The sequence below is a fragment of the Fukomys damarensis genome, unplaced genomic scaffold (genome assembly GCF_012274545.1).
Source record: "Fukomys damarensis isolate Sample0158 unplaced genomic scaffold, DMR_v1.0_HiC HiC_scaffold_32, whole genome shotgun sequence".
In the NCBI taxonomy this organism is placed as follows: domain Eukaryota; kingdom Metazoa; phylum Chordata; class Mammalia; order Rodentia; family Bathyergidae; genus Fukomys; species Fukomys damarensis.
In genome coordinates, this window is record NW_022900944.1 from 7,522,153 (window position 1) to 7,544,910 (window position 22,758).

A 22,758-nucleotide genomic window follows, 5' to 3' on the forward strand; every position below is an offset into this window, starting at 1 on the left:
AGTGTATGTGGGTGGGTGGGTGGGTGGCAGGGCACGATGGTGGGGTTTATTCCCCACTCCTGGCTCCTTCCTCTATGGCACTGTTTCCTTGTGCTCTGCTTCTCAGCCGCCACGGAGTGAGCAGCTTTCTCCACCTCGCCCTTCTGTCACGAAGTCCCTGCCTTGGAGCCAGGCAACCCGACCCTGAAATCCCTAACACCACGGGCCAAGTAAACCTTTCTCCTTTAAGTTGCTGGTTTTGGGTATCTGTACCAGCAAAACGAAAGCTGAACAACACAGAAAGTGACAATGCTAAAATATGAAAACTATGATGTTAAGAAGTCAATAGTTTTTCATTAGGGCTAAACATATATCCTCCTCTCATACTCACAGCATTTGGCATAGAAGGCTCCTCCCTCAGGCAGCGGACAGCCCAAACTAGCCGAGGCTGGATGCAGTTCCCTCATCCTGATGTCAACTGCAAACCTCTTTTCCTGATCGCTTTCTCTCTCCCTCCTTCTGCTCCACTTCTCTAGTTAAACTTTCTGAACAGTCCCTTCCGCCATCTGACATGTTATATGTTTCCTTCAGTCAGTTATCATTTCCCTGTCCACATAAGAAAATAACCTCCAGCAGACCAGAGGTTTTCATTTCTGCCCACTTTGTTCATTACCGCACCAGTGTTCCAAAATGTAACACAGGACTTTTGCACTGAATTTGTGGGATAAACCAGTGAATGAATGTGGGCAGCTAGGTGAATACATGCTATGTAAGTTCACATTGCCTTTATAATTTTTAAAAAAACATAAAATTTTTACTAAAATTATCCATTAGCATCTGTCTAAATTATCAAACTTCCGAGTTAGGTGATCTAAGGAACAGCTAACAAAAGTTTCCCATAAGTAAAAAAATAGATAAAATTTGTTCTATTGACAGCTTCTATATTCTAAATGAAGTGAGGATGACGAATAAATGGAAGGGTAGATAGAAGATTAACATAACCCTAAAATAATAGATATAACCTGACAGAACCCATTAGAACCTAACTGGGTCCACATGAGCATCTCATAGCACAATTAAGACCTGCCAGACTACCTGGGCTACGGAGGCCTGGGGGTTTCCCAGCAGGTTTTTGAATGAACGCTTGGCAATCCATCTCAGCTGATGACAGAAGGAGGTGACATAGGCGGTCTCCTTGAAGGCTAAGCTTCTCTTCTTCTTCTGACCCCTTGACAGTTGATTTAATTCAGCTTTTGTATCTCTGTACAAGGAGGAATTGGTGTAGAATTCACCTAATTTTTCTATGATTGTCCTATCTCCTTTGGAAAGCTCTTCAGTCCTATTGGCTTTGGAATAAAAGTGGACAAAGAAGAAAAATATTATTAACAGATAACTGATTTAACTCATTTTTCCGCAACCTCATTGTCAGATAATATGTTGATTTGGAGTGTGGGGTAGTTTGAGACAGGGTCTTGCTATGTAGCCAAGGTTGGCTTCAAACTCACAGCGATCCTCCTGCCTCAGCCTCCCAAGTGCTGGGATCACAGGCTTATACCACCATATTCTGGGCAATATGTTCATTCTAAAGCTTGTGCATAAACAAATTACTACATATCTCTCTGGTTTACACACTAGAAGAGCATACCTATTACCAGAATCTGAGGAAAACAGCAAACCTGCTAAACTTTTCCTTTTTGGACCCTAACTCTTAAAACAGACTTCCCCCACGGCCGGGGATTTAGCTCAGTGGATTTAGCCACTGCCTGCTTTGCAAGCACAAGGTCCTGAGTTTGATCCCCGGTCCCCAAAAAACCAACCATACTTTCTCCTATACAAACACATACCACAATATAAAAGTCTGGTTCTTGCCCTCTACTCTGGGAAACTGCATGAAGTGCAAAGCTCTTCTTTAGAAATAAAACTACAATTACCATATTCGTTTTTTAATAGAAACTCCCCTTTCAATTGATAGTATCATCAAAATAGTCACATACAAATACTTCAAAAATATCCACAGCACTCATGGACAGCATGTCTATCTGCTGACTGATACCAGATCACTGTGCTAAGATGAATTCATGAAGCCACCATCACATTGCCAAACTTGCACCAAATCAATTCGGCAAAAATTTACGACTCTAAGATCCACATACCGTTAGTGTCTTCTTCCTCTCTGTTTAAGGCCACAGCAGAGGAGTCTCCATTAATCACATCGAGGAAAAAGTCAGCAGGGTTGTTGTAGGGTTCACAGCAGTAACCTGAGAAAAGGCAATGCAAGAATACAAACTGATGGTCATGGAACAGAGAGGATTTACTTTCAGAGTGAGCGGGAGAGGACTAGGAAGGCAGATTTAGTAACTCCCGTTTCTTCTTGTTCTTTTATTCCCTCGCTAATTTGTTCTTTCCCCTTATATATTCACTCATATAATATTTCAGCAGTTGTGTGTTTCCCAGAAAAAATATATTTCAAAAACATTCATGGAATCTTAGATTAGGCTTTATAGATGACAAATCATACACCCAAAACAAGAATCAAAGTACTCTGATGCTAGCTAGGCATGGTGGCATATACCAACAATCCTGAAATCTGGGAAGCTGAGGCAGGACGATCATCTGAGCAACTTCACAATTTCTCTTTCAAAATAAGAAGTAAAAAAGGGCTGGGAATATGACTTAATTGTAATACACACACACACATACACACTCTGGTGTTCATCTGTACTTCTTCAAAAAATCAAAACCTATATATAAGGAAAAAAGAAGATTCAAGGCACGGGTGCACTGTGCTCCCTGAGTTCACCCAGGAAATGCTGGAATGTCAGTACACATATCAGTAATGACAGCTTCTCCACCTACAAAATCCAGAGGTCTCAACTATATCTGTCACACTAACATAACTTCAAATAGAAGAGAAATCGCCATAGCAGCACTCTGCAAAAAACATGACACAGCGCAGCACTCCTGAACTCTGACCTCACCTGCTTGTGTCACAGTCATCTGAACTTGACCTGAGGCCCGACACTTAAAGTTCATCTCCTCTGACCTACTCCTTCCCATAGTATGTCAAATGAGATTAAATAACAACAAATTAAGGAAGTTAGTAGATATTTAAAACTTATTTGGAGTCAATAAGCAACATCTATAATCATATAAAAATATCTCTAAAATAAAGCAGACTGCATGAACCCTCAGAGAAAAAAAAAATCACCTAAGTAAAACTAAGAACCAAGCAGTGCAGAAATAACAGAAATGTTGGCCCATCATGATCAGATTTGTAACTGGACACCATGCTACTGATTAATTGGATACCTGCACCAACTCACAGCCTAAATCTGGAAGCTAACATCACTAGAAAATGAAGACGCATCTCCATGAGCCCTCATCAAGGCAGAACAAATCACATGCCAGGGAAAAAACTGATAATGCACCATCTGTTATACGCTCAGAAGTCAATGATACTTGGCCTTTCTGAAACTGTTCATCTCACAGAAGAACTGATTGCGAGTTCAACATGTTAATTACTGAACCGCCAGGGAAAGGTAACCACACTTGGGAGCAGAGCAGAACCTGGCACAAGAGAAACATGTACACAACATACATCTATGCACACTCAAATGGGACAGGAAATGGAAAGAGAACTAAACACCAAACAAACATTGCAAAATTAAGAAAAATTTGGAAGCAAGCATCTAAAGTTGTTTTAGAGTGGTGGGATCCAAGATACGTCTACGCAAAGATCAAACATCACTCTTCCTGATGCCCTGGGTTCTCTCCTAGGACTCTATGAATGAAGGACCTACTGCATGAAAAAGTCAACCATACCCGCTGAGGCAAAGTACTCCAATGCTGCCTGTGCAGGGCCATGGAACATTAGCTTTCCTGCAGCCAATAAAGTGAGGCTATCAAACAACTTGAAGATGGAATACCGAGGCTGATGAATGGAGAAGATGATTGTTCGTCCCTGCTTAGACATCCTAAGTTAAAAGAGAGAATATAACAGATCATTTAATAACTGAACTTTGTACTTTTTGATAAAACATCTTATGAGGTCCTATTGTTAGATCATTTGTTCCCAGTTCAACTTGGTTTTCCTTTATTACCTTTTCACCTTATCTTATATTTCCTATTTGATAGGTGGGGAACATAAATGCAATGCTTTTATTAAAAGACTAGGGTGGCTAGGAGTATAGTTCAGTGTTAGATGGCACGCTTAGCATGCACAATGCCCTAGGTTTTATCCCCAGCATACACATGCATGCGTGCACGCACGTGCACACACACACACACATGCACACACACACACACACACACACACACACACACAGAGTCTAGGGTTTCTTAAAGTATGTTTTACCAACAGTCTAGAATCCATTAGAATGTTTATTTAAAAATGTAGATGCCTGGACAATCTTTCTGGACACTGAGCTGGAATCTCTGGGAGGTGGGTACAGGCAGTCTATATTTACCAAGCACCCTAGGTAATCTGTAATACAATCCAATTTATGAATTAATTATGGACTAAATATCAAACAGGAGGAGAGGAACAATTCCTATTGATCATGTAGATGGTCTGGCTCTTTAGAAATTGGTTTTCATTCTTCTGCCCTGGCAATACAATTAAAATTAACATATATTTACTATGTCTTTGCTAAATGCTTGAAAGATGATCTCATTTCAATTTTTTCAAGGTTGTTCTGATACTGCTATTTCCTTCATTTTACACACAAGGTTTAAAGTGTCAATAACTGTTTAAAGAGTCATAGTTACTAAGAGACAAGGCGAGGATTCAATCTTATGAAACTCATGGCAGAGGTTGTGTTAAACTACCTTTTCTCAGAACTCATTACTTAGAGGTAGAAGAAAGGCCAAGATCACTGTTCAAAATTGTTATTGAAAGTATTATATGAGAAGAATCACTTCAATTTAAGCATTTTGTGAGTACCTGCTCTTATCCTGGAAGTATGTCCAGATGTTCCGCCTCAGGATCAGACCAGAAGATCAATAATTTCAATACAAGGTGGAGTAAGCCCCGTGTGTAATAGTGTTTTGTGGGCCGAGTCAGCTCACAGACATTTGGATTGGCCCAGCCCCAGGTTCAAGGCCACGCAATGTACTAAGACTCACAAGGACACGAAAGACAAAGAAAGACTGCAGAACTCTTCTACATTAGAAAATAATACAGAAAAGATGTGTTTCTAGAAAGGATCCAGACAATGCAAGGAAAGTTGGTGACCCCTGGCTCGGACCTGCAGTTTGGATGGTGCTGAAGCCCTGAAAGGTGACTTTCTCACTGGGAGGGTGGCCAGGTAGAGTGTCCTGGCTCCCCAGAGTTATGCTCAGGAGTTTATTTAGGGTAATATATAAACAAGACAGAGAGGGTAGAAAGGGCAGCAAATGAAGCAAAAAGTAACAGTTGGGGAATACAGGTGAAGGAAGTGTGATTTTCAATGTACTATTCTTGGAGCTTTTCTGTCAGTTTCAAAATTCTTTTTATTAGTTTTAAGGAAGATATCCTTTGGGAATTTTTCTTATACATGTTTCTGCTACTGTTTTCTTTCTTGATTAAAAGAAATGCCATTTATTTTACTTCATTCATCTACTTGTTCAGACTTCAAATCTTAGAATTATTGTATTGAATGCCAGGTTCAGCATCTGAGCTGATCTTGTTGGTTCTATCCTCAAAACAGACCCAGAATTACACACACACACACACACACACACACACACACTCAGCACCTCACCACAACCATCCTAGTCAAGCCACCATTGCACCTCAACAGCCTCCTTCCTGACATCCTTGCACTCACCATGGCCAACTGTACAGCCTCTCCATAGTGGCCAGTGCTCTGCTCTACAACTCTGAAAACATTCCTCACACATCCCCTAGGGACAGTAAAAGCCATACTTCTCACAGAAGCCTATGAGGTCTGTGTAACCAACCAAACTCCACCTCCTGTCCTGTTCTACCTGTGATGGGCCGAACTGTGTCCTCCCCGGAACTCATGTGCTAAAGTTCTGATCCCCAGCACCTCAGAATGTGGCTGCATTTGGAGGTAGAGTCTTCAAAGATGCAATTAAGATTAAATGAATTCACTGAGTAGGTGCTAATCTGACTTGCATTTATAAAAGAGGAGATTAGGATACAAGCACACACAGAGGGAGAAGACAGCCATCTACAAGCCAGTGAGAGAGAACTGAGAAGGAATAACATCTGGACACCTCGATCTCAAACTGCTAGCTTCTAGAACTATAAGAAAAGTCAATTTATGTTCTTTAAGCCACTTCATCTGTGGTATTTTATTACAACAGTACATATAGCGAACCACTATTCCACTCCGTCACTGTGTTCCGTCTTTCCAGTCTCTTTGTTGTTTTAGGTGCAGAAAGCCTGCTTGACCCCTGTGGCTCTATTTGTCCCTTCCGACTAGAGTGCTCTCCTGTCAGATTCACCTCAGTCTCCCTAATTTCTTTCCAGCTCATGTGTAACAAGCTTGAGGTCTTTCCTGACCTTCCTACCACTTAAAACAATTCCACCTCACCAGAACCATCCTTCTCTGGGCTGATGTTTCATTTTTCTTTTAACGCTGCATTGTAAAATTCTGCTGTTCACTTCGGAATTCCCCTGCATCAAGAACACCTGGTACATAGAACTGATTAATGATTTCTATCAAATAAGTGAAGGAACAATATTCTTATAGCATTTACCTCTTCAGGAGCAAAAGGACAGCATTTGCTGTGCTTGAGTCTAATCCAGTCGTGGGCTCATCCAGGAACAAGACAGAAGGATCCATGATCAGCTCCATTCCTATACTGGTCCTTTTTCTTTCACCCCCAGACACACCACGGATAAACTGCGTTCCAACCTAAAACACAAAGTACTACTATCGTTAACAGGAACAATCATGGTCACTATCATTTCGTGAACCAACCTGTGCCAGCCCCTTGTGAGATAGTTTATCTCATTATCTTCATTATGCTCAAAAGCAAATGAATAGAAACCTGAGAGAAGAAGGTAGTTTCTCCTGTACAAGATGAGTGAACTGAGGACCAGGTCAGAGCTGCTGCAAAGCTAAACCTGGTATGAACACATGCTTTTCTCTCTCTCTCTCTCTTTTGTTTCCTTTGTACAGGGGATCAAACTCTGGTCTTTGCACTTGTAAGGCAGGCAGCAGCACCACTGAACTAAATCCCCGGGCCCGAAGCACATCCTTTTTATAGGTCTGTATGTTCCTTATCATATCCGATGTTTCTTTTCTTTTTTTTTTTCCTGGTGCCAGGGATCGAACTGAGGACCTTGCCCTTCTGAGGCAGACACAGTGCCATTGAGCGAAATCTGTAGCCCTCTAATGTTTCATTTTAAGGTAGTAAGTTAGAACATAAAAGACATAGCCCTGACATAGTGAAATTACAGCCTAAAATAGTAAATAAAGACAGGGCAAGAAAAGCAAAAGAATCTATAGTAACCTGTTAAGTCTTCTAAGAACACCACTTACTGTCTCTTCCAAAAGTCTCAAGTCCCAAGTATTTAAAGTTCCCAAGTTCTAAAAGTCCATAAGTCTCAAGTGGACTTGGAAAATAGCAGATTTGGCAGCAGTTGTTCTAAGACCAAAACTAAATAGTTCTCACCAGCAACTGATTGCTGTGGAGCAGAATCTTGAGCAGCTCCTAGGCTGGGTTGTTCAGGCCCCAAAACAGAGCACACAAGCCTCCAAGTTATCAAAGTCTCAGTTAAAAACAAAGAGAGATAACTTTTCTTTTGTCTAGAGTTTTTTCTGGGACCAAGTCTGGCTTAGCTGAGGCCATGACAACTCATAAAGTTTAAGCATCTTTGGTTGCAGTTTTATCCTATAGCCCCCACAAAACCTTTATCACAATTTTGAATCATGCACTTAAGAACAATTGGTTTAGTATTATCATTTCCCATGACCACTAGATATTCCCTTGTTCAGTAACGCAAGACAAACAAAGGGTGGGGTGCCGTTCCAGAAAGCAGCCTCATTCACTTGTCAGTCTGGCTGTGAGCTTCCCAGCTCTTTCAGGCCTGCTCAAACTATAGAGAGTTTCTCGACGCAAGAGTCTCCATTTTGTCCTATCTGAGGTTGGCCACAGATTTGCAGGACTGACCCACAAAAGCTCCACAATGCCGGGAAGGCTCTTTAAGCGTAAGCGCCCCCTCCCTTTGTTTTGGTGCACAGAAGAGGCTACCTATGGCTTTCATAGCTCGTTCCACTCACCTAACCAAGTCTCTTTCACACACACAGTCACACAAGAAGTTAACACATTCCCTCCCTGGGGCCCCTAACAAAGAACAATACAATAACAAATTGAGAGTATACAAACAAAACTCTCACAGTGGCAAAGAGTCGGGGGTGATTAGGCCAGCACTCTATATTTTGCCCAAATTGCACATATAAATCCTCATGAATGGCAGAGAAAGGAGGGTAATCAGGCCTCCAATCTGCAATTTGACCAAATGTTGAATTAAGAACCAAAGCAAAGCAAGACAAACTAGGGAGCAACCCAGGAGATCTCACCTTTCAGACAGACGATTTCACTCACTTGCCTTCCTTCTGCTGATTCTACTCCAGGTTTGAGCAATCCACTGCCAGAAAGCTAACCTTCAAGTCCTAGAAAGGGAACCCAGGAAATCCTGGGGACATGCCTCTTCCCTTCCAAGGAGGTGGACAGATGGTCCCTCTGGCAGGGCTCAGGTTGAGGCCCAACATGGGCTGTGTCAGTTATCCCTTTCCTTCCCAGCCAAGACACCAAATGTTATGGAAGGAATAAGTAAGTGACAGAGGCAGCAGAATGGAAGTAAAATAACAAATTTACTTAACAACAAGGGTCAATTGCACATAAGCGATGCCTGGATCACAACACACTGGGTTACAACTCCTCCCTTTGTTACAACTCCTCCTTTTGTAGGATTTCACAGCCTTGACTTCATTTGGTTGGTTACATTTCATTCTCACAGTTCAAATCACGATCACAAAATAGTTAATCTTTTCAACCAAGATGCAACAGTTCTTTGCAGTGGGGGAGTTTACCTTTAAGATTCACCTAGTTATCTATTCTAGTACATAGGAAGGGAGAAGTTCAGGGTCAGGGAAACAAATGTTGGCAATGGTCCTTTTTATCTTGACACTTTTATAATCAGGTGGCTTCAGTGTCTTTGGAGCCCAAGACCTTGATGTGCCCTTTTATCTCAGGGTAAGACCAAATGCCTCAATGAGCAGTCAGTGCCTTTGTTGCCTATTAGTTTTGAGCTAAACAATCAAACTGTGTTAGAGATAGAAGCCACTTCATATTGTAACACTTTACAGATTTTTGCTATTTATAAAAGTTTTCCCTATCAAAAGTACCTTCCTAAAAAGACAAAATCAAGCAAATAAACAGACTCAAATCAAACTCTATCACTCAAAAAAGAAAAAATAAGTAGTGAATGGTGGCATCCCAGAGTTATTCTCTCAAACAAAATTCAGTAATAAACATTGATTTACTTAAAAGACTATCAGCAAGTACCAAGAAAAGCAGTAGATAGTAGGAAACCCATTTCTCATTCCCTTTCAGGAAGGGATATTGCAGAGAGTTAAACTCCAGCCATTGTAATATCCACAATTCATTTTTACCCAAAGCTCCAAAAGTCTCCTCAGCAAAATTTCCATGTTCACTCACTTCTTCCTCCCATTTCCTCTTCCCAATCCTGTACCACCACCCACACAAGGAGTCACTTCGTCCTCTCACTCCTGTCCACATCTGTATCATTAAAACCTAAAAGAGACCCTGCATGTAAGAGTCTGGAAATTAATATTAGCAGAAAAGTGGGAGAAGACAGCAGAAGGAAGACATAGGGACTAAAAGTACCAAAAGAAAGGCTACAGAAAATAACAAGCACTACACAAATTAAATCTTAATATGACAATATAATTTTGGAAGCCAAATTACAGCAAAATGAAACAAACATACTGAGCAAGAATCCTTGAACTCTTGTTATTTAGATTCTCCAGGTTTATCAATTCGAGAAATACAGTTCAAAAAAGCAATGGAACAAAGTCCCCGGTGGAAGTGAGGGAGAACAGCTAAAAGTAAGAAGAGAAAAACAGAGAAAAAGTTAGTGCAAAGCTACCAACTGGGCATAAACCACAAGTATTAGGAAGGATTCCTGGAAAAGGCCATGTGAGTGCACCTGTGCAGCTCAGACTTCACTCCATTCCCAGGACTCACCCACTGCGCAGACTGCTTTTCCAGCCTAACTTCTCCCTTCACATTAAGTAGTCACTTGTCATTTTTCTCATCATTACTAAAAGCAACCACTTTGAGCACACACATTACAGGAAATGTGATTAAGGTTATATTATCCACACAGAGCTTTTACCACATTACCTTGGAATCTGCCACTTTATCCAGACCTAATTCTTTAATGACCTTGTTAATCCTCTCATTTTTTTCATGATTTGTCATGGTCGTTGGAAGCCGAAGAGCTGCTGAGAACTGTAAGTTTTCTCTCACTGTCAGCGTGCCCATCACAACATCATCCTTAAGGAAAAAACAGTATTTTACTAAGGCATATTGAATCTCTTCTAAGACCATCACTCTAGCTTAGGTAATTTATTCCATGAAAATAACAAACCCATGATAAAGTTCTAGCTAATGGTGATCTTGCAGTTCTACAGATTATGGTCACTTTATGTACAGACAGTTACAGAGCCTGATGGAATTATTTCCATTCCCTTCCTGCACACCCAAGGAAAGTCCAGGTAATACTATAGCTATTAACAGACTGCTGTGTAAAGGGATTTGCCAAGGACATCTCTCTAAGCTAGGGGAAGGAGAAAGGTAAAAGAAGGACAGAAAAGGATGACAGTAGTGTGTTTTGGAAAGGATATAACAGCTGGAATTAATGTCAGTACCCTACAAGGGTCATAGTCCAGATCCTCTCTGCCCTTCCACTTAACATCATCCTCAACATAATAGAAGATCATGCAAAGCTGGTATAAAGAAAGTTGCTTCTATGATCCTATTGTATAATCATTTGGAAGCACATTAAGGTACAAACTAAGATATTTGCCCATATAGAAATAGAGGAAACCTAACAGACCAATCTACTGATACTTACTTGTACCACATAACCTGAATTACATTTGAAATTGGCAGGCTGAGGTGCTCCATTTATCAAAACATCTCCAGATAATCCATGTGGATCTTTCCTTGCAGCTAAGACATCTAACAACCTACAAAAGTACATGTATTTTGTGGGGTGGGTGTTCCAACCAACACTGATCATACCTTTTAGCCACACTGAATCCAAATTCTGCTCAAGTAAGAAAATTAAGTCATCAAGATATATATAGATATCTATATATAGATATATCTCCCAAAAATATTAAAGCAAGGCATCATTGGTATATCTAGCACAGGCCTCCCAAATGAAGCCGCCTGCTGCCTGACTTTGGAGGTTCCAACCCAGGCTACATACTCCCTTATCTAAAACTCACACTCTCAACTTTACCTTCTGTTCCATCTCCCCACTTCTAATATTATCCCTTTGTTTTCCCTTCCCACTGGCTCATGATATAGCCACATGATATGCCAAAGGTGTTGAACCTATGGCACCTATGTTATTGTGTTTTTAAGACATAAAGTGTTAACGTAGATTCACTTTTTTCCTAAACTAAAACCTCAGTATTCAGGTCTAATTGCAGCATTGACACTTTGCAATAAATAAATGGGGTTTGGGTTGCAGTTTGGCACTTGGTCTCTAAAAGGTTTGCTATCATTGCTATATGCCAATCATTCTATCATGTTCTATTAGTAAAGCTGAGATAATCAGGCTTCCTGGTACAAAACCAGAACCTGCCCCAACCTCACACTAGCCACAACACCTAGGACCAGACAGAACAAGCACAGCAGATGCTCATCCAACATATGCTCACGTAAAAGTGATTTTTAGTATGTAAATTAGATTATTTTTGTGGTGCTAAGAATTAAACCCAGTGTTGTATGCATGCTAGGCAAGTACTTAACCTCTGAGCTATATTTTTTAGCCCATAAAAGTAATTTTCAAACACACAAATTGTACAGAAAAGGCTTACTTATATTTTCTGCTATACTCACGAAGATTTGCCTGAACCTGTAGGTCCAAGAATGGCATTGAGGCCAGGTCTCATGATCCCACTGTAAATACAAAAATATACTGTATTACTGTTCCATTTTAAACAAATGAATTGATTATACTCAGTGAAGGTTGATAAAACTGTGGACAGAAAATAAGCACCAATTCTTAAAGAGACAAAACAGGAACTGAATTTAAATAAAAGATTGGTATACAAAGGATGTCAATCACTAGTCAGGACTTATAAGAAAGATGGATAAGGTGCCTCTAGTTTTCTATCAGTTATTCTCCAAAATACTTACACCTTTTGGAAAATGACACATCTAAACTTCAAGTTTCCTTGAATTGGCCTGGGAATACAGCTCAGTAGTTGAGTCAGTGCTCAGCATGCAGGACACTCTAAATCCCACTGCCAGCAACAAAAAAAAAAGTTCCTTGAAATAAATTACAGATTCTCATGAGTGTCTGGCCATCCTTACTCCATGAAACACAATGTAATGTACAAAACAGACTCTGAGTAATGTTTGATGATTAGTATCTTTAAATAGCTTCACCTGCTACCTAACGAAGTTCTACACAATCAGTGATTTGTAGAATACAAGTGGTCTCACTCCAAAAATCTAACCAAACCAAAAAAACAATTCATCTTAAAGTGGAAATCCAAAGGCTAGAATGCAGGATGACAGAGGATAAGAACATACTACCAGTTCTTATTACTCAAAAATATGTCTTATCAATTATCTCCAGATAGAACATTTCCTTCCTTATCAAGTGTTAAGTGAACTGGAAAGTACTTAGTTTCAAATACAGAGGCATCACTCCAGTAGGGTATGCCCTTTAAGAATGTACAGGCATAGAAGAGACAAAATTATGTTTCAAACAAACTTAGTAGATGCGTGAGAGTAATGAATGCTTAGGTAGATAGGAAGGAGGACAAAAAACACAGAAGGGACACTGCAGGTAGATAACCATAACGAAATGGAGGCCTGACTTAGCCTGGTCAAAATCCTGGTGTCTCTCTCCAGTCTCTTTTCAAAACTGATGAGTAGGTAAAAATGTATTTCATAAAGAAAACAGCATCTATTCCAAATAAAATATCAGAGTTCATAGCTATTTTAATTTCATAATGATTCCCACAAAGGTCTATCCTATGATTACACAATTGTTACGAGTGATAAATATCCCGGGTCACTGTACCACAGTAGGTACACCAAGTAAGACCTCAGCATTTATTGCCTCTTGTCCCTGAACTGCCACAATTATGCAATGACTGGTGAGGGCAAAGGGGAAATGTACATCACAAAGAAACACCAAGAGCAGAGAGTTCTCTAAGTCTGGAGCAGGCAGTAACACAGAAAGTATCTCTTATTTGTCTGGTGACCTCCTTATGCCTCCAGTGCTGACAGAAAAACATGCTACTGACAATTGAGTAAACTTTCAAAGTGCATTCATCTTTAGCTCTTGATATGTCTTCTTTATTAATAACTACCTAGTTTTTGCTTCTAAAATGACCAGAAACACGATCGTTGTTCACTAAGGCTTCACTGGCAGAAAACCTTTCCAGGTTTTAAAAATACCCACCTAAATAATGATCAAGAAATTCTGAATTGTTCAACCAGAAACTGAATGTGAATGTGATAAGATGAAGAATTTTGCAAGTCCCTTAGGCTCAGCAATACAAAAAGCAGCAATAGTGTATAACTGCAAATGAACAGCTCCAAGCAAGAGCAATGGCCAATTCTACCTTCATTTACTCAACAGTTAAGTGTCTAAGTGTCTACTATATGTGCACATAACAATTCTCTAGGACATGGGATAGAATTGAGAACAAAATAACCATAGAAACAAATGAAAACAACAAACTCTTGCCCTCCTGGAGTTTATATTCTGCTCTAGAAATAAGCACTCTACAGCTGATCACCTGTTGTTTGTTTTCATAAACAATGGAACAGGACTAAGTTCATGGGTTTATGTAATGTCAACACACCTGTGTGCCCCATGAAGTTGAAAGTATTTACAATCTGGCCCTTAACAGGAGAATTCTGCTGACTCCTACTCTAGTCTATGGTCCTGGTCTCCTCACCTTACTCTTGACCCCAATATCACCCCTGAAAGGCCATCCCCGCTCTTGTTTACTGCTTTACAGGATCTGCATGCAGTGCTCCCTTATAGAGCAAAACATTCCCAAGAAGAACTGTGTCAATCTGTCACTGCTTCTCTAACCCATAATGTGTACCACACTGAATACTGAACACCTGAAATGAAATTTACCTGAAGGAGCCCTGTCACATGTTATTTTTAGTGGATAATGGTCAATACTTTGGTCTCATTTTGTTTACAGACAAGAGATGCCAAAGACATTACTGGAGCATAACCCATCTCCTTTCACCCATACAATCTCTTCACTTTCTTCAACTCCGTGTGCCTAGCCCTCCAATTTAGGATGGGGGGCTTATATTATGTATTTTAATCTTTGTTTCACACCAGAACATCATGAAATCTCCATCAGATTATAGGGTTTCTGAAAACAGAGGATACTGTCGGAGTCATTAGCTATTTTGCACAATGCCAATGACCTAGTAGGCCTTCCAAATTTGTTGAATAAATGAATTTCTACAATTTACTGAAACAAAGTAACTGAACATTGGTATATTCGGCCTGGAGGAAAATTGCTTACACTGCTACGTTAGTTCATATTCAAAATCTACATCAGTAATGCCCACTAGACTTGCCCTTCCACTCCCTTTCTCAGCAGGAAGATGTTGGAAGTTCTGTGTAGAATACAGGAACCACCAGCTTCCAGAACATGGGCTGCAAAGAGGGTAATGATCAAGGGATCTATTAAGGAATAAGAGAAATGACTGAGTGACTCAGAAACACAAGTAACACAAGTCTTCCCTAATATGTGGAATCTAAACAACAACCCAAAAAATGACATAAAAGTATAAGGGAGACTATTATTAGATAAAACAAAGGGAATAAGACAGAAAGAAGGAAGGGGTATAAGAAATGATAATAGGGAGTAGATATAATCAAACTATGTTATATGCATATATGAAAATACATTGACAATCATTTATAAAATTAATGTGCACTAACAAAAAGTATTTTTTAAAATGTAAATAATATGCTATAAAAAGAAAATTGAGAAACTCAATAAGTACATTAAGGATGGCAGTCAGGTTTTTCTTTTTTGAGACATTACAAACATGGAAATGTGGAAAGAACTCTAAGTGTTATATTAGAATTGGTACATAAAGCCAGGTGTGTTGGTGCAGGCCGGTAATTCCAGCACTGGGGAGGCTGAGGCAGGAGGATCACTGTGATTTAAAGGGTGGCCTGAGATATGTTAGAGTTTCCTTGCCTTAAGATGGCTGCCACATAGACTAGCAGCCTCCATGTTAAAATATGACTTCTCCTAACAAAGGACAGGCTTCTTCTCATCATACTGCTTCTCAGGCCAAAAGAGTAACCTCATGCTTGCTACCTCCTAGCAGCTAGTCATAAGCCCCTTCTAATGATGTCACAGACTCCTCCAACTCAATACTACATCACTCAATCCCACCCAGCCCCTAAGCCCCACCCCACTCCTATAAAAGAAGCTCCCTGTTCTGCCCTGTTGCTTTCTCTCCTTTGTTCAGAGACAGCCCGGCAGATCCTCCCCATAATAAAAGCTTGTTATGTTCTGGTCTGGTCCGGGTTTTTAGCTCTTTTTACCTAACATATCTGGTGTCAAGACCCAGGAGGAAGGCAGTCAATTAAGTGATGATCCCCTGTGGGTTGGGGTCAAATGGCCTTTCAGCTGCCTCCTCCAGACCACATCTGCCAAGCCAGGACCTCCTCAGGGCTTTCTCCCTTTGCCATTGCTGATGACTCACATCCACACCAGTCACTGATTTCAGGTGAGTGGGTAGTTAGCTTCCCACTACTAGGGTCCTCTGTCTTGTTCTCGGTCTCTCACTCTGGGGACTACTGGGAAATCCAAGCACTTGGTCAGAGGCCCCTCAGGCCACTAGGCCCAGGACCATGCATGACCCGGGGGGATGCCCATGGGGCCCATTCCTCTCATTCTCCCATTCCTGGAACTGGCTGGGGGATGTCAAAAGAGACAAGACATTCCTCTCTTTTGCTCTCCTCCTAGGGAACTAATTCCCCCTCACCCACTCTAATACGGGTGCCCAACAATCCAAACCCCCTCCCTCAATGCCTCTTGGCAGGCTCCTGGCACAAATTCATCCCCTTGGACTGTTGGGACCTGACTTTAAGCCAAAATGATTCATTTTGTATTGCAACTAAGTTTGACCTCAGTACAAACTAGATAATAAATCTCAATGGCCCAAAAATGGCACCCTCAATTTTAACATACTGCCCAATTTACACAATTGTTGTCAACACAGTGACAAATTGTTAGAAATCCCCTACCTACAAGCCTTCTTTCTTACTCATCCCTCTGTCAAACCTGTTCATCCTGTCAGGTACTTCTAGCCCTAACTTCACTGTCCACCCCCGACATTCTCCTTGCCCAATCAGCTTCCTCCCTTACCTCAGCCCAGATTCCAAAGTGACTAATGCTGATCTGGTGGACCACTTTATAAAAGGTCGTTCTGCCTGTGAGTCCCCTCTTGATAAGATGCCGTTTTACTCTTGTCTTTTATGTGATACTGTTTGGACTTTAAATGGGTGTGTGACTTTCCTCTAGCTTTGGTATTCAAGTTTGCTTATTTGTACAAAAAATTAATTTACCTTTCAAAGGGTGTTTGTCTTCCTTCTGTATCTGCAGGCCAACTGGGAGTAAATTTGTTTCTAAAACAGTATATTGTTTCTCTTTTTTTTTTTTTGGTTTTACTTACAAAATAAATGGGTCTCTTGTGCTCGCTTCAGCAGCACATATACAACATAAATGGGTCTCTCTATCTCAAGGTTATATATTTTTCTATATTTCATTTAAGGCAGAGATAAAAGTCCAGGGCTACAGTATATAACAGGCTATTCTTATGTCTCAGATATCACTGGACACCATAAATAAACTCTGCTCCTGACCCTACACCTACCTCAAGGCAGGAACTTTATTATCATTCCCTCCCTCTGGATAATTGACAAATGTACCTTTCATTTCCAACTTAAAGTAATGTTTAATTAGTATGCTTAAAATATTTATTACAAATTCTTATAAATTGTAATTATAGGGTCACCTTGCTCTTTCTGTACTTCCTTGATTAAAAACAAAAAAACCCCACAAGATTACAAATACTCTCTTGTCAACCATCAAATTTTAAACTATAACACTGAGGAAGTAAAACAGGGAACACTTTAAAATTTTAACAACTGAAGTCAAATTTGTTATGAAAGTGTTATAGTAAATGAGATAGAAATAATGAGATATCTATCTATCTATCTATCTATATCTATATCTATATATATATATAGAAAAAGGCTACAAATAGAGGGGATATACTTTTGATATAAACAGATTTTGTATGTCTGTCTTGTTAGAAGACTGAAGAGATACACAAGAACAGAAGGTGTAGGTACATTGAGAAGATATGCAGAAGTGATTTTTTCAAAGAAATATATGTTTGCTTGTTGGTTTCAAGTTTGTTATAAAAGACTTACATTTACAGTCATAAAGAGCTTTCATTTCTTCTGATTCTAATTCTACAAGAGATTTCTGTTAATTGACCTGCAAAAGTTTTGACTAGTCTTAATTAAAAGAGATGTTATAATTCAATTGGCCCAACGCATTCAAGTGCACTCTAATTGCATAAATTGTCTTCTACGTTTGTCTGCATCTGTCCAATTGTTTGAAAGTGTCCAATTATATTTTTTGATAAAAATGACATCAAAGGTACAAGTAAATTGTTAATTTTTACAACCTGGTTTTACAGGTTAAATAAAAATTTGTCAAGATAATTAAATATAAACTTTTAGATTTGGATAGACTTCTGTTGGTGAATAAAGAAGCAGCTGCTCAGAAAAATTTATTTGGGTCTTTGTTCACTAATGGAAGCCCCAATAATTTTCATAGACTTATGGGAAGATATACCCCCAATAAACATCACTAAATATGTTGTTATAAAAGGTTTACATTGGTTATCATCAAAGGGTTGAGTTCTAAATATGTTATTGTGATACGTTTATAATGGTCATCTTCAAAATATAATATTTTCTGTTGGCCGTGATGGTGCACACCTATAATCCTAGCACTTGGGAAGCTGAGGCAGGAGGATCACTGTGAGTTTGAAAGCAGCCTGGGCTACATAGTAAGCTCCTGTCTCAAAAAATCCCCTGGGGGGAAAAATTATATATATATATATTATTTTCTGTGGAAAAACAAGGAGTAATTAAAAAAGATTCTTTTGATAGCAGGCTACACTACAAGACATAAGATTTCATATAATTATAGTAACTATCATTACTACTTTTCTGGTGTACAAAATATATTCATGTTTTCTGACTATACAGGTCTTCCAACATATCGTCTATGACAATAACCTTTTGATCCAGGTATTCACCCTTCTCTTCTGCGCCACCTACTCATGATCACAGGTATATTTGTAGGCCATACACTTTCCTTACATGGCATCCTATCAAAAGGTAATAACTTAAGAGTTTCCTGGTTTTTTTTGTTATGTGTTTTTAGAGGAGAATAAATACCTCTAACAATATCTATTTTATACAAAGATACATATCTGAATTTGTTGCAAAGATAATGTAATCATGATTGTCATGCTAAAATATTATTATTATGTGTGGCTCCTGATTCAAAGTTTTTTCTGTTAATATTCCACAGGAAATCAACTACTAGAACAACCACGATGGATAAAAACAACAGTCCTCTAACTATATTTTAGATTCCAAGGTGCTTGCTATCCAGATAAAGTTATGATAGCTGGACACCAGAGGACAAATGTAACATGGGCTAAAAGAGGGTCACCAAGACAAAAACAATCTCCCTTTCTTTCACTAAAATCAACTTGATCAAACAATGCCCATGACCCATCCTAACAGCTGGCATTGAAAAGAACTGAGAGACTCTGCATGGTTCCATTAGGTTTAATGCCTAAAGAGACTTAACTGACCTTAACAGATAGCAGATACTGACTAACACAGGTCTCACTTTAACTTGTTCTTTAAAACCCAGCAGAAAATAACCAAAAGAGGCAGTCAGTGAACTGGCACTAATGACGAAGAGACTTTTGAGGCCCCCACACTTCTCCTCCTCCCTTTCTTTTACATTTCTAACTCCACCAGTGTGAAGCCTCATATGTCAACTTTCCTATCAACTGGATAACTGTCCCTTCCCTGCTCCCAGCATCACTTTCTGGGAAAAAGACACATGGGAATTTAAAGGTAAAACACTCTTCCTACCTCAATGCTGCCCATCCCACCGAGCTGCTTCACTCCCACATGACTGGTATATAAGAGATCTACTGCACAGGCCCCGATATGATGGTTGTGATCTGGCCCTGTTTTTCTGGTGATGGAGTTGCCTTGACATTCACTTCTGTCTCTTGGTAAATCTCTTCTGTCATCCCCACACACTACCCCCAGATATCTCCCATAAACCTTTAAGGCCTGCCAAGAAGCCTTCAAAACCCATTAATAAGTACGTATATAATGTCTCGGAAGTACTGACATTTCAAGACATTGTCCTGAACACAGATGTCCCTCAACAGTCTCTCCACTCATTCCTAACAAATGGTTCTCCGATTAAAAAAAAAAAGTCTGAAAACTTTCTATGAGGATCTTCACAGTCTGCTTCCTGCTGAGGACTCTAAGGGGCTTTTGCCTAGTCACTTCTAGTCTTGTCCCTGAAAACGATACTAAACCCCCTAAAAAAGGAAGCCTTTTAGCAATAGACTGTTCTAGTCTCTGGTCTCAATTCAACCACAAGCAGTATCATTACTCAGGGGAACAGTTCACTCTCCCTTATTGTTCTTCTGTCTCTTTTAAAGTCACTCCATAATCTACAATACCTTCAATCCCATATATCAGCCTTGGTCCTAATCTCAGCCCCTAGAAAATATACATGCACACTATCCTACAGCATCAGTTCCAGGCCTTTCTCGGCTGAGTCCTTGAAGACATCATTTGGTTCTACCCACAGGAAGATAGCCCAGAAACAACTCTACAGTGGATAGAGGACCTCTGGTTTCTGGGAACACTGACTGGGTTTTCGTGTTTGAGATAGAGCTCTTTTCTCCTTGTTTACTACCTATACTTACCCCCTCCACTACCTCTAGACACTTCCCTCTGCTAAAAGGGCTACTCATGGGATACTGCTCAGATCTAACCACCAAGGAGCCTTTTGATATCTTGTGTCTCGCCTGGCTACTAGCTTGCAGATTTCTGTTAGGCACTTGCTTAGGAACAGTGTCTCCAAAACCCTGGAGCCTTTCTCAAAAATGTCTTTTCATAATTGTACACTGGATTATCATTTTTTGTTTTGATACTTTATATTGCTTATCCTAACAGAGGGGGATACAACCAAGCCAGAGGATGTAACGGGTCACTGGAATTCCAGATACAGTTACATAAAACTAATCCCCCTATCATCATCAACTAGTCTTGTTGGGACCCTTCCCATGCCCGAGTCTCATTCTATTTTTATGCATGCCCAGAGAAGGTCAAGGACCAACCAGATGCACAAACTTAAACACAGAATGCAATTACCAAAAAAAAACAAATGCTTTTGTGTGGAATGGAAACAACCCATAAATGATTATTGTAGATCCCAGTTTTTTTTTCCAGTTTACCCACATCTGAGACCAAATTATAAATGCTACCCTATCAGAACAAAAGGATGTAACACCCCTGGAGAAGGATATTACTGCATTAAAGGGAGGTCTTGCTATAGGGAATACCAGGAAGAAACAAGCTCCCCCTTACTGGCCCTTCCAACATCACCAAATTGTTTATAGGGAATCTGCAACCCAATGATTTATACTACTGGGGACCCCCAAGACACCGACTGGACTACAGGACGCCACAGCGGCATTTGGGTCCAGCCAGAAAGTCACTTGCAGAGCTATCCAGGACAGATCTTTACCATAAAAAAGGTCTGGCATCCCCCCCACCGCAAATAAAAATACCACAACCCTGATCTCAGATAGTCCCCCTATCCCCCTAACACCAGAGCCAACACATAATAATTCACAGACTCTGTTCAAACAAGGCATTTTTCTAAATTCAGACCTGGCACATATTCTAAATCCCACCCATGGCATTCTCCATGCAGTAAACCCACAGCTAGGACATGACTACTAGATATGTGTGCCACTTACAAAACCATATTACAGGGCCTGAGGGATAATGGAGCCAAATCTACGGCTCAATCAACTCTAACTATTCTGGAAACTTATTTCAGCCTCACTCAATCAAGGTCTGCAGAAATGCCTCATATTTAAGGGGGGCAGGCTGTAAAATAGATGTAACTGCTCATCTTGACATCCAAACTGTCACCAGCAGTCCACTAGTGCCTCCATCCGGAACCTTCATAATATGCTACGATGGGATTTATTCCTCATTCACAAGTACTACTATGGGACTATGTGCTATAGCCTTCCTAATTCCAGACACTGAATATATACTGGAGAAGGGGGACTGCATCCTCCTACTCTCGCTGGAAAAAAGGGATAACATAATCCTACCCATATTGGCAGGAATAGCTATCGCAGGAAGTGTAGTGACAAGTGCCACTGCACTAAGGCTAGGACAAAAGCAGCTTACAGATCTGGCTACCAAATTCATTCAGAGCTTGATGCCACACAAGAGGCCATTAATAACCTACAGCAACAGATAGACTCCCTGGCAGAAGTAACACTCCAGAATAGAAGGGCCACTGACATTCTCACAGCAGAACAGGGAGGAACCTGTGCCTTTTTTAGAGAAAGATGTTGCTATTATGCCAACAAGTCCAGAGTGGTAAAAGAACATGTGAAATGAGGGAGAGACTAAAGACTCAATGGGTCAGATATGCTCCCCGCACCAGGTACTAATCAATGGTACAATATATTTGGTTCTTGGAGCTCATGGCTTCCCTGGCTATTACCATTCTTTGGATCCCTCAGTATTATCTGTCTGATATTCTGCTTTGTACCATGCTTGTTTCGCTGTTTTCAAATTTTCTTGCAGAAATGCATGAGGGCATTTACCAACCAGGCAGTCACAGAACTCATCATAGGCAGATCCTCCTCATAATAAAGACTTGTTTTGGTTTTGGTCTGGTCCTGGTTTTCAGCTCTTTTTACCAAACAGGCTACATAGTGAGTTCAAGGCCAATCTACACTACATAGCAAGACCTTGTCACAAAAATGAAACAAAAAGAATTGGGTACTTTAACAAGAAGTCATGGGTTTTAATCTATGCAGATAGCTAGAGAAAAATGTATCACCCAGCTCCCCCTGCTCTTCTTACCCCTTTGGGCCAAATTCATATCTACCTGCACATGGAAGGCAGCTGTTTAACAAACTTACAGATGCACATATTTGTTCCCTAGGTCTGTCCACTGAGAAGGACTAGAAGCAATGAGATTCCAACTGCAATGAGCATTCTGAACACCCAGCTGTTTATGAATTTCATCGTCCACAGAAATGAACATCAGATGATTCCATGTGTGGCAGGGTGAGTACACAAACTGAAACTTCTTGCTGTGCCATGGAAATATT

At 40.2% G+C, this 22,758-nt stretch overlaps 1 protein-coding gene across 5 annotated transcripts in view; it reads right to left on the minus strand.

The window, feature by feature from the left end:
- The window catches only part of Abcg2 (ATP binding cassette subfamily G member 2 (Junior blood group)), a 123,598-nt gene that overhangs the window by 14,104 nt on the left and 86,736 nt on the right, over positions 1-22,758 (minus strand). For 2 of the 5 annotated variants that reach the window (XM_010610482.1, XM_010610481.1), the window contains exons 3-9: positions 12,094-12,153; positions 11,096-11,210; positions 10,363-10,515; positions 6,685-6,842; positions 3,802-3,953; positions 2,133-2,237; positions 1,075-1,325 (exon numbers count right to left, since the gene is read on the minus strand). In XM_010610482.1, coding sequence (XP_010608784.1) covers positions 1,075-1,325; positions 2,133-2,237; positions 3,802-3,953; positions 6,685-6,842; positions 10,363-10,515; positions 11,096-11,210; positions 12,094-12,153 — 994 coding nt within the window. Of the gene's footprint in view, positions 1-1,074; positions 1,326-2,132; positions 2,238-3,801; positions 3,954-6,684; positions 6,843-10,362; positions 10,516-11,095; positions 11,211-12,093; positions 12,154-16,634; positions 16,784-22,758 lie in introns of those variants that run through there. The other 3 variants (XM_010610483.3, XM_033757952.1, XM_010610484.2) reach the window with 3 other exon arrangements.